Source organism: Penaeus vannamei, chromosome 7 (genome assembly GCF_042767895.1).
Source record: "Penaeus vannamei isolate JL-2024 chromosome 7, ASM4276789v1, whole genome shotgun sequence".
NCBI lineage: Eukaryota > Metazoa > Arthropoda > Malacostraca > Decapoda > Penaeidae > Penaeus > Penaeus vannamei.
The window spans coordinates 40,264,405-40,276,904 of NC_091555.1; the positions used below are offsets into that span (position 1 = coordinate 40,264,405).

Genomic DNA, 12,500 nt, shown 5'->3' on the forward strand with positions numbered 1-12,500 from the left:
GATTGCTGTTTATCATTATTATCGTTATTAACTTTTTATTTTGATTAGTGTTATTGCATTAAAAGTTTTGTATTGTCATTATTGTTGTTATTATTATTGATATTATTTTTATCATTATTATCATTATTATCATATCATTATTTTTTTATCATTAACATCCCTACTGTTACTACCAATACATATATTATTACTATCATACCTTTCCCAATCACCATTACCATTATTAGCAATAAACAGTACTTCCTTCACATCATAAAACCCCATCTTTTTGCCCCATTCTAACGATGAACTTCACCCGTTCCAAAGAAAAAAAAATCAGACCCTCATTTCCCCTCATTCTTACCCTCAGACCCTCATTTTCTTCTTTTTCCCCTTAGACCCTCATTTCCCCTCACACTTTCATTTTCCCCTCAGACCCTGATTTTGTCCCCTCACTCTCATTTCCCCTCTCAGACACCCCATTTCCCCTCAAAACCCCCATTTCCCCTCATTTTCCCTCTCATTTCCCCTCATTTTCTCCCCTCAGACATGAACCAGTTCCTCGACTACTTGGAAGGCCGTTACCCTCACCTCGTCAGCCTCATCGACATCGGCCAGAGCTTCGAGAACAGGACCCTTCGCGTCGCCAAGGTCTCGACGGGAGGGGAAAACAAGCCAGCCATTTGGATCGACGGAGGTCAGGATTTTGACATAAATATATACGTATAGAGAGAGAGAGGGGGGGGGGGAGGGAGAGGGAGGAGGGAGAGGGAGAGGGAGAGGGAGAGGGAGAGGGAGAGAGAGAGAGGGAGAGAGAGAGAGAGAGAGAGAGAGAGAGAGAGAGAGAGAGAGAGAGAGAGAGAGAGAAAGGGGGAGAGGGAGAAAAAGAGAGAGAGAGAGAGAGACACACACATACACACACACGCATACACACATATATATATATATATATATATATATATATATATATATATATATATGTGTGTGTGTGTGTGTGTGTGTGTGTGTGTGTGTGTGTGTGTGTGCGTGTGTGTGTGTGTGTGTGTGTGTGTGTGTGTGTGTGTGTGTGTGTGTGTGTGTGTGTGTGTGTGTGTGTGTGTGTGTGTGTGTGTGTTCGTGTGTGTCTGTGTGTTTGTGTATGTGTCTGTATCTGTGCTTATAATTCATATATACATAACCTATACGTGCACATATATGCACATATATCCCCCCATCTTCCCCCCATCCCCCTCACCCGTTCTCCCTCTCACACCTCATTCATTCTAACCCCCCACCCCCCCTTTTTTTCCACCCCCCACCAGGCATCCACTCCAGGGAATGGGTGTCCCCTGCCACGGCCATGTTCATCCTGCACCGCCTTGTCGAGTTCAACTGGGAGGACCATGAGATTATCAACGAGTTCGACTGGTACATTCTTCCCTTGGCTAACCCCGACGGTGAGTACGGGAGGTGACTCATGGGGCTAGGCTGATATTGGGAGATAAAGGGGGTGGGGGATGGGGTGGGGGTGGGGGGGTTCTTGTCGTTGTTGTTGTCGTTTTTTGTTGTTTTTTTCATGGGTGGGTTATTAGGTGTTTTATTTGTTGGTGTTTTTTCAGCTTTTTTTAATAGGTAGAGATAGATTTAAGACAGATAAACATTACGATAAATACGCACATGAACACACACACACGCACACACACACACACACACACACACACACACACACACACACACACACACACACACACACACACACACACACACACACACACACACACACACACACACACACACTCACACACACACACTCACACACATACACACGCACACACACACACACACATGCTTGTCATAGACACGCAATACCCCACTCACAAACACCCCACAAGCACACACACAGAGTACACGCACTGACGTAGTTAGATGTGTCTGTCCTGACGTCATTCAGCAAGATTAACAGTTCGAACCTGATGGTGATAATGATAATAGTAATAATGATAGTTAAGATAATGATAATGATAATAATAATAATAATTACAATAATGATAGTGATAATAATAATGATGATAATAATAATGATAGTAATAATAATGACAATGATAATAACAATAACAGTGATGATGATGACAATGGCGGTGATGATGCCAATAAGTACAATAATAATAATGATAATAATCACAATCATAATAATCATAATAATTATCATCATAGTAATAATAATGATGATAAGATTAGTATCAATTAAAATGATACAACAATGATAATAATAGCAATAACAACAACAACAACCACCACAGGCTACGAGTACACCCGCCACCACGACCGCCTCTGGAGGAAGACCCGCTCCATCAACCCAGAAATGCCCGGATGTGTCGGAGTGGACGCCAACCGCAACTTCGGGTATCGGTGGATGGAGGGAGGGTCTTCGAGTAACCCTTGCAGTGACATCTACGCCGGTCCTACCTCCTTCTCCGAGCCTGAGACGAGGGCCATTAGGGACTTCTTGGTCGAGAATAAGGATCAGGTATGTTTTATTTTTGTTTTTGTTTTTGTGTGTGTGTTTTGTGTTGGGATATATATTTTTTTGTGGGGGGGGGGTTGGTTATTAGGGTGTAGGTGTAATTATGCTTTGTTAGATTTTTTTGTTTGTATTGGTGTTAAAAAGATGGGTCTTTTTATATTATTGTAGTTACCCTTACCTTGGGATAAGATTTCCGTTTTTTGTGACTGTAACAGTTTTGCTCGTTTTCTTTGATCTCCAACATTACGTGGACTTAAAAATATATACATTAATACATAAAAATACATCTGCACGCTCCCAAACCCAATACCACTCCCGCACCTATTTTTACATCCATATTCACTCCCAGTCCCCCAACCGCTCCCCCACTCCCGCCCATTCCCACACACCCACTCCAACTCCCACTTCCCCATCCCCTCCCTTACTCCAACTCCCATACCTGCTCTTACACCCACACCCTCCCCACTCCCTCATCCCCTCCTCCTCTCCCACTCCCACGTACCCACTCTCATTTTATCCCTCTTACACTGACAGCTGAAGGTGTACCTGTCCATCCACGCTTACTCCCAGATGTGGATGCTTCCCTGGGGCTTCAGCCAAGAAAGGCCTGAAAATTACAACGACATGTACGAAGTGGCACTGAATGCTACGGCCGCATTGGAGAAGTCTTATGGCACTAAGTGAGTTTGGTGTCTGTATTTCGTTACCTTTTTTGTTTATAATTTCACTTTTATCAATTGTTTATTCGTGTTTTTAAGATTTTAGATGGGTTAGAGGTATTTTAGATTATAGTTGGTGATTTTGGTTATGTTGGTTCTTTTCTTTTTCGCTTACAAGTTGATATTAGAAATAATCTGAATGTCTCCGTGTGTCATTTGGTTGACATAAAGAAATATATATATATATATATATATATATATATATATATATATATATATATATATATATATATATATATATATATATATTCTTCATTTGCAAATTAATGTGCCTATAAAATGGCATACATCAATCAAAAAATCAATCAGTGTAAATATTTCGAGAGACTAATCTCCAGAAAATATAATCCACATTTTTATTTCATTATTCAGAACCTAGCTTTCATTCAACGCCTTTGCCTCTCTCTCTCTCTCTCTCTCTCTCTCTCTCTCTCTCTCTCTCTCTCTCTCTCTCTCTCTCTCTCTTCCTCTCTCTCTCTCTCTCTCTCTCTCTCTCTCTCTCTCTTCTCTCTCTCTCTCTTCTCTCTCTCTTCTTCCCTCTCTTCTCTCTCTCTTTCTTCCTCTCTTTCTCTCTTCCTCTCTCTCTCTCTCTCTTTCCTCTCTCTCTCTCTCTTTCCTCTCTCTCTCTCTCTCTCTCCTTTCCCTCTCTCTTTTACTCTCTCTCTCTCTCTCTTTCCTCTCTCTCTCTCTCTCTCTCTCTCTCTCTCTTCTCTCTCTCTCTCTTCTCTCTCTCTCTCTCTCTCTCTCTCTCTCTCTCTCTCTCTCTCTCTCTCTCTCTCTCTCTCTCTCTTTCCTCTCTCTCTTCCTCTCTCTCTCTCTTTCCTCTCTCCTCTCTTCCTCTCTCTCTCTCTTCCTCTCTTCTCTCTCTCTCTCTTCTCTTTCCTCTCTCTCTCTCTCTCTTTCCTCTCTCTCTCTCTCTCTCTCTCTCTCTCTCTCTTCCTGTCTCTTTCCTCTCTCTCTCTCTCTCTCTCTCTCTCTCTCTCTCTCTTTCCTTTCTCTCTCTCTCTTTCCTCTCTCTCTCTCTCTTTCTCTCTCTCTCTCTCTCTCTCTGTTTCCTCTCTCTCTCTCTCTCTCTCTGTTTCCTCTCTCTCTCTCTCTCTCTCTGTTTCCTCTCTCTCTCTCTCTCTCTCTCTGTTTCCTCTCTCTCTCTCTCTCTTTCCTTCTCTCTTCTCCTCTTTCCTCTCTCTCTCTTTCCTTTCTTCTCTCTCTTTCCTCTCTTCCTCTTCTCTCTTTTTCCTTCCTCTCTTCTCTCTTTTTCCTCTTCTCTCTCTTTCCTCTTTTCTCTTCCTCTTCTCTCTCTTTCCTCTTCTTCTCTCTCTCTTTCCTTCTCTCTCTCTTTCCTTTCTTCTCTCTCTTTCCTCTCTCTCTTCTTTCTTTTCCACTCTCCCTCTCCTTCTCTCACTCACACTATCCCTCTCCCTCTCTCCCTCTCTCTTCCCTCCCCCCTCTCCCTCTCTCCATCATTATCTTTTCTTGACATCCACTTTCACTTCAGATACCGCATCGGAAGCATCCCCGAACTGCTCTACGTGGCGACAGGAGGCTCCGGGGATTACGCCCTTGGAGCTGTTGGCATTCCTTACTCCTTCTCTCTCGAACTCCGCGATCTGGGTGAGTAGGAGTTAGCATAATACGAGAGAATTCAGTGGCTCTCTCTCTTTTCATAGTGGTCGTAGAATGGATCTGGTACAAGTGTTATTTTCATTCGTCGAGAGAGCAGAGCAGGAGGATATGCTACATGGCTCTACTGGAAAGTAAGCATGTAAGAAAGTTTGTTTTTCATCTTTGCTTTTATTCTGTTTTTGTTTTCGTTCTTTTTCTCTTTATATGTTAGCAAAACATTTTTTAAAGAATATGATTTACTCGAATTTTATCCAAAGATTACTCTTCTCTAGTCTGTACAACAGAAGTAAACCAGTTACCATAGTCTTTTATCACAATTTCTTTTTTCATAATCACTTTCACTATATGACAAGCCTCTGTAACTCTATTACTCTTGTATTATTTCCTTTGTCTAGGCATATCTAATACTTAAGTACACCTAATACGGAAAGACTATAGTAAACTGTCAAGGTTACCACCTAACATGGGTTGTGTTCTTACATACTCACAACTACTCCTTCCAAATTACTCAAACTTCCCACCCTCGAGCACCTTCAAAGAGGAATCTTCGTGCGGGAAATCAGTAAGTAAATGGTCTGGCACCAGAACCTCCTTATAAGCTATTCTCCGGTCGACAATAGTAGAGCTTGATCCCGGTTTTAACTTTCTTCGTGTTGGTCTCCTTTACAAGGTGAGCGTGGTAAGTATTATGTTTTCGTTGTCTTTCAGAATCTTTTCGTCACTTCTTCTGATGCACTGACCATCATCACACATAAGGATTAGTAAACTCAGTAATTTCCACTTAATATAGTTTTTCCCCCACTTGTTAATGCAAACTATTTACCTTCACTCCAAAACACAATTCTTACACTCTTATATCCATTCAGGACGCTACGGTTTCATCCTCCCAAGAGAGCAAATCATGCCAACAGCTAGCGAAACTTACGTCGGGATCAAGGCCATGGCACAAGCCGTCTTCGAAAAGCTCCAGGTATCTAACAACACGAATACTGGAGCATAATAATAGCAGGAACGTAATAGGAACATTATGAAGTCGTCGTCTTATCCCAGAGCGCCCATGTCCTCTCGCGTCCAGCCAGTAACCTGTCATTCCCCATCAAACTCCTTCACCCCCTTACTCATGTTCACTCATCATTCCCCCCCCCTTCATTTGTTAGTCTTATTAAAACCCTCAAGTCTAGTTCACATGGGGAAGACTGTTGCCATTTCCATACATATCTTTATCGTCAGTATCACCCCCCAATCCATTCCAGTACCTCAAAATTAATTTTGGTATTTGCTCCTGCTTTAAGTTGAGTTACCCTTCCCTCTTCCCATTTTCTTGTCAAGTTATAACTTTAACCCCTCTAACCCCCTCTCTTCCAACCCCAATAATTATCAATAAAAAAATACATTCAATAAATCTAGCAAAACTGAACTGAACAGTCAACCAGTAAATCTGCATTCCATGGCTTTCTTTGCAAGTAATAACCCAATGGAAGGCTAGATTTAGTCAAGATCTCAACCCTTCTAATAACAGTATATATTTCAAGCAATACTAATAATAGTGTAGCTTTGGTATAGGAATTTACAATTTGACTGCAGAAAATTATATATTTAGCACAGTTTTAGACTTTTAAAAAATTATATAATTGTCCTTTAATGCACTATTAATTCCATGTGATATATGATTGACAAGTATGTAAGGTGTAATGCATATTTATGAGCACTATATTTATTAAATAAGTTATATTTATGTATAAGGTATATTTATTGTATTAACTTATTGAATATCTAAAATGTGTATGATTCATGGTACAAAATAAGAATTCAATTACATTGTCTTTGATTTTTTATTCCTAGAGACAGCCTACAAAAATAGTAAGTATGGCATACAGTATCACATTTAACAAACTTAACAGCAGTCAGATAATAATAATAATGATACAAATTAAAGGATTCCAAGGCTCCAGGCGCAATCACTGGCAAAATCTACATGAAGTACTGACAATTTATGAGCAAATCACACAATAACTGGAAAATTTATTGTGCTTTTATGCAGAAGACCCATCTATTCATCTACTTTCCATAAAAAAGTAAAATCAATGGTACCTTTTCTATGTAAATACTCCTCCCAAACACCAACTTCACAGATACTTTACCAATAAAAAAAAAAAATTGACGATAGCTCTGTTCAAAACTATATCAACATGAGCTGCCTTTGATATGTTCATCTAGCCAATACTAGAAATAACAATGACACTGAGTCCTTTTCCTTCTAAAACACTGCAAGCTGCTATACTTCACTAAAAACTGACTGGAACTTACAAAAAAAAGAAAACTTCCCTCTCTCATAAAAAAAAACTTATTCTCGTAAGTCCATAAAAAGAGTATCTTCATAACACAAAAGGTCATTAGTGTTACATTAACATTAAAACCACATACATGCACATAGCACATTCAATACAAGGTCTCATCCTACACTCCTTGACTGAATACAATGCTCAATGCTGAATATTATTCCATAATGACATTGCAACAGTGAGCAGTCTCCTCGTCCTTATCAGTGATTGGCATAACCACCATTTTCTAAATAATACTGAATAGAGTTAAGAAAAAGGGCCATTTTCTAATTCATGTAACTCATTTTACAAAGCAAGGTCATTCATTTTAGCACCTACCACTGTACCTAGAATTACATTCACAAACTGCATTTCACAATTTTTATCAAGTTTGTTTATGCCAAAATATAGACTAACTTAAATTTCCAGAATGAAACAAACACAAAGCTGTGCACTGCAACACCCTACTATAACTTGCATACATGAAATTACATGAATAGAGAAAAAGTACACCCTGTAAAAATAGTAAGCATCTGTCCCCTTTGCTGTAATTCAATTTACAAAGTATAGCACATATTTACAAAATAAATCATCTTTAAAAAGCTGTAAGAGACAAATTTCTCTCTAACAAAGTGCACCTCATGGTTTTAAAATTTTACTTTACATTACAACGACCAAAACTTTTCAGCTTCCTTTCACAGGATAATTCACTATCTGCATTTAAAAAGGACATCTTGTGAACATAACCCAAAACAATCAACTGTATGGGTAAAATCCCTATGGTATATTGGCAGTCTCTACAATCACTGAAATTCACTAAAACTGATAAAAGCAGTGATGGCAACACAGGCGATTTTGGATAATCACCTTTACCAAACTTATGAAAAGAAAGTTAGTATATTATCAACTGGGCACAGATAGATGAAAGTAATTGAGGATGGGTATAAAAAAGAAAATAATAAAGAAAAGAAAAAGAAAAAACAAGAGGTGGAGGTAGAAACATAATTAAGAGAGGTATAAAAAACTACTTTTACTGGAAAAGGGAAGGAAATGGAAGAAACTGCGACATATCCCTTTCTTCGTGAACTTTGCCCAGCTTAAGATAAATAAAAGACAAATTCATATAATACTAGTTATTATCATAAATACCCTCTGTTGAACCCTCATTACACAATAATTAGAACTTGCAACTCAGAAGATCATCACAGCACTTGACAAACACCGAAGTGTACAAACATGCACCTAGTGCATTCGCATTTGTACCACCTTCAGACAAAAGGTAAGTTTTGAATAATGCCATCAGAATCAATAAAAAAAATATTACCAGTGATTTCTTTAAAAACAAAAACAATAAATAATAATAACTTCTTACTTATTTCTTATACGAATCACAAAGTAATGGTTCCGAATAATGGTATACATATAAGAAGTGTGTAGCAATACTTAGACCACACAATCCTACATCCTTCTTAGCTCAATATCCTACACAAAAAAGACTAGACACTTTTTTGAAATGCCATTAATAACAATACACTACCAAAAAATGCACATGTTAAATATTTCTTCTTCAGACATCCCTAAGAGAATTTTGTAAAAGACAAAAAAGAAAGTGATGTGGAACAAAGAATAATGGAAGGAACAGACAGGAGGAGGAGATTGGAAAGAGGAAGGGGAAATATAAAGGAGGAAGAGGGAAAAAAACAAAAAGAAATAACACATTCAAGTGATCATCTAAGACATTTCTAAAGCATCTTGTATCATTCCCTGTTTAAATCCACCAGGTGACAATGATGCACCATGGTCCACTAACAAAGTAGTATCGATACATTAGGGAGAGGCGATACATAGTACACCAACTCCCTCCTCTAAATATCTAGTCATATACCTCAAAGATATTAAAATACAAGTATTAGTCCTACAACAAGTACAAAAAGAAAGAGATTTTTCTCACTTTCTCCAAATCTCATTCATTTCCCTTCACACCTTACCACTGGCCCTTCCAAAATGAACATTGAATCTATACACTGAATATGTACATTATTTACACGACTTTAAATATGATTCACAATAACTGCATAGATGGTGAATGCACTGTCTTGTATTCTAAGCCAAAATTTGAATGGTTAAAATGTATGCATACATATCTCATATGATTTGCAAAGAATACTTAGCAAATGCAATTGCATTACCATGTATAACTCAACACTGATCACAATGAAAGACATTCTTGTCACACATAAACTATACACAGTAAGATTATAAAAGTTGAGCACTGGGAAACCCAAAGGTTATTTTCTTATGTAGAAAAAAGAACACAAAACTAACAAAATCTCAAGCATTAAAAAAAATAAAACAATAATAAAAATAATAATAATAATAATAATTTATGGAACTGTCCCGCTTGCTAGTTGAGAGAATTCTCACATCTGTCAACTTGCTCTTCTGAATGATATGTTGACAATACCTTGTACACTAACTGTTTCTACTCTAACTTTGGTCTGGATGAAACTATTTTGCGGACAATATGTCTAGATAATTTCTACAGAACAAAAAGAAACTATCCTCTCATATATGATACATGACAGTCTAGGATGGAATTCTGATACAGGTGCTATAAAATTATGGCAGGTATCTTAACAGATACCCTGCAATGTGATTAAAGGAATAATGATATAAAAGGATAGCCCTTATTGTTTCCAAATGAAAACTGAAAAATACTACATGTTTGGCTAAAGTATCCCTTGAGCAGAGTGTCAAAAGGCATTAAAAATACACATTATGTACAATATTTTCTATACAATCTCACATTCACCTTACTTGGCTCCACTCAGAGTGACGATTCAATTGGGGTTGTTACAGGTGGAGGGGGAGGGGGAGCCGTTGGCTTTACCACATGTGAATTCCTCCCTAAGGTTGAGGGTGGCTGTGGAGCACGTGGCTTAGGTGAGCCTCCACTGCCTCTGGGCTTTGGGGAATTTGGTCCACTTGATGGCCTTGGGGGGACAGCAGGCTTTGGACGACCTAATGTACCAGTGTTATTGACTGGGGTGCCAACAGCCAGTCTAGCAGGCACCGCTGGTCTGTCTTGTGTGGCAGGCACAGGAGGATAATATTTTGGCTGACCATTCTCATCCAGCATCATTGCAGGAGAGTGGCCATATGGGTATTCTGCTTGTGGATAACTTGCATATGGTGGGACTGGTGAACCACTCATTGCATAGTGCTGTGGGGCCTGTGCTCTGTACAAGGATGGTGAGTAAGTAGCACTACCTGGCTGGAGAGGAACTGCTTCATTGCTCTTTGGTGCTGTGTATGCTGATGCAGGAACGAAATTTGGTGTCCAGGAACTTGAAACTGGGGGAGAAACCGGAGGGCTCACTGAAGGTCGGGGACTAGTGGGGGGCCGAGGACTAGTTGGAGGTCTTGGGCTTGTGCGTGGTCGGGGACTAGCACCTGGGCCCTGTGGCTGTGCACTTGGAGCTCCAACCGCTCCAACCTGTTCAGCACCATTCTGGTTTGCCAACATCTTTGCCTCTATCCTCTTGGACATTTCCTCCAGGTCAATGTATTCATCAGTCCTCTGTGAGGGGGGAATGTCATCATCCTCACAGATGTTGTGAAGAGATCCTCTGCTTCGGGCCACATTCAGCTTGCTGGCGCCTCCTCTCGGGGTCATTCTATTAGAAGATTCTTCTTCAACCATGTGTAGAGAAGCCAGGCTCATGGACCTCTTACTTTGGTAGCTCTTGTCTAACTGTTCATCGCTGAGGTTATGTAGTGATGCTAGACTGCCTGTGCGACTATACTTGCTCTTCTTGCTAGAGGTGGTGCTGACTGCATCTGGGTTAGTATTCACACCCAACTTGTTGAGGGATGCCATGCTTGCACTCTTCTTTGATTTCCCAAACATGAAGTCCTTCACTTTGCTGTACAAGGCCTCAGGTGGTTCCTCTTCAACTGCCTTCTCTTTGGTCGATTTCAAGAAGGGTCTCTGCAAGAATGCCAAAGGATCCACATACATGGCTCTAGGTTGGTCCACACGTACAGGTTCTGGGGAAGGCGGTGCCTCAGGGACAGGTTCACACTCTATGTCATCATCATAGCCTATATGAATTGGTTCAGGGTGCTTGACTATCGGAGGCACCACTGCTTTGGGAGGAGGAGGAGCAGGCCGTGTTGGCCTTCGCTGCAGTGGAGGCTGCTTGCGACGACCAAATATTGGTATGGCATAAATGCTTTTCTTACGCCACATGATGTCACAGTCAAAGAATTCGCAACAATCTTGAACAGGGTCACTCAGACAGAATTTCATGCAAAAACTTTTGTGGTCTTCATCACTAGGTTCAGCACTCGCACGATTGGTGTCTGGACTCCCATCAACTGTGTCTTTATTGGGCACCAAGCGGATTGGGGTCCATGACTGCCCACCATTGCCCAAGTCAAGATCATGTGATGCCGAACTCACCACAACCTCATTTTCATCTTTCTTTTTCTTCTTTTTCTTGCAACATGAACATGACAAGCACCCACATGGATTGGCATTAGTCTGGAGATACCATTTAAACGAGCAAAATGCAGCAATGCTAAATATAACCACAACACCTATCACCACTGCAATAATTATATACATTTCAAAATTGTCTATTCGTCGCATCTCATCTGCCAACCAACAGTGCTTGAACTTGAGCGTCTGTTGGTATCTCTTTAGGTTCCTGTAGTCGAACTTGCACAGGCACTCGTGGAATTCCAGGGTGGCATTGGTGTGCTTGGAGCCACACACCTCCAAGGGGTCCTTCCTCCTGCAAGATAAAAAAAGGTGTTAGCAATAATATTTCTTCCTTTTATCATATATATCCCACTCTTCCATAAATCACTGACAAATGCTAATTTACATAGTTATAACTTTATTTTTGCCAATTCCAAAAGTAGCCATTCTCAACGTAAACTCTAATAGTTGTAAAACAGCTATTAGTTCATAAATGGTAATGTTAGTCTTGTTATCTTGGTTCAGTAATCAGATTAAGTACATATTACCAATGTAAAATCTTTTCATCTGATATAAAAATAAAAAATAAAAATAGTTTTGGAATCTGTTGTGAGGTTCCCCACACCAAGACCACTGAAATATTATACGAGAGAAAAAATACATAAATGTACATTTCTGACTAGAGACAACAATAACAATAACACACACAAAAAAGTTAACACCACATTAACAACATACGTATCGGACAAAACTCCCTCAAGGTCTAACTGATCTCCTAGGTGCATTGATTGATTTCTGTCCAACTAAATGGCTTCTGCAAATGTCCTTCTAGGATTTTCAACTAGTTACTAATAGTGGAACATTCAAGA

The 12,500-nt window shown here is 39.7% G+C and overlaps 2 protein-coding genes across 2 annotated transcripts in view; one reads left to right on the forward strand and one right to left on the reverse strand.

Moving 5' to 3' along the window:
• The window catches only part of LOC113803970 (carboxypeptidase B-like), an 8,037-nt gene extending 1,489 nt beyond the window's left edge, over positions 1 to 6,548 (forward strand). The window contains exons 3-8 of the mRNA XM_070123776.1: positions 527 to 676; positions 1,281 to 1,415; positions 2,259 to 2,485; positions 3,017 to 3,162; positions 4,697 to 4,812; positions 5,691 to 6,548. Coding sequence (XP_069979877.1) covers positions 527 to 676; positions 1,281 to 1,415; positions 2,259 to 2,485; positions 3,017 to 3,162; positions 4,697 to 4,812; positions 5,691 to 5,824 — 908 coding nt within the window. The 3' untranslated portion in view covers positions 5,825 to 6,548. The remainder of the gene's footprint in view (positions 1 to 526; positions 677 to 1,280; positions 1,416 to 2,258; positions 2,486 to 3,016; positions 3,163 to 4,696; positions 4,813 to 5,690) is intronic.
• Positions 6,549 to 6,642: 94 nt separating this feature from the next.
• LOC113803959 (WAS/WASL-interacting protein family member 3) overlaps positions 6,643 to 12,500 on the reverse strand; it is a 20,153-nt gene continuing 14,295 nt past the window's right edge. The window contains exon 2 of the mRNA XM_070123775.1: positions 6,643 to 11,944. Within this exon, the coding sequence (XP_069979876.1) occupies positions 9,973 to 11,944 (1,972 nt within the window). The 3' untranslated portion in view covers positions 6,643 to 9,972. The remainder of the gene's footprint in view (positions 11,945 to 12,500) is intronic.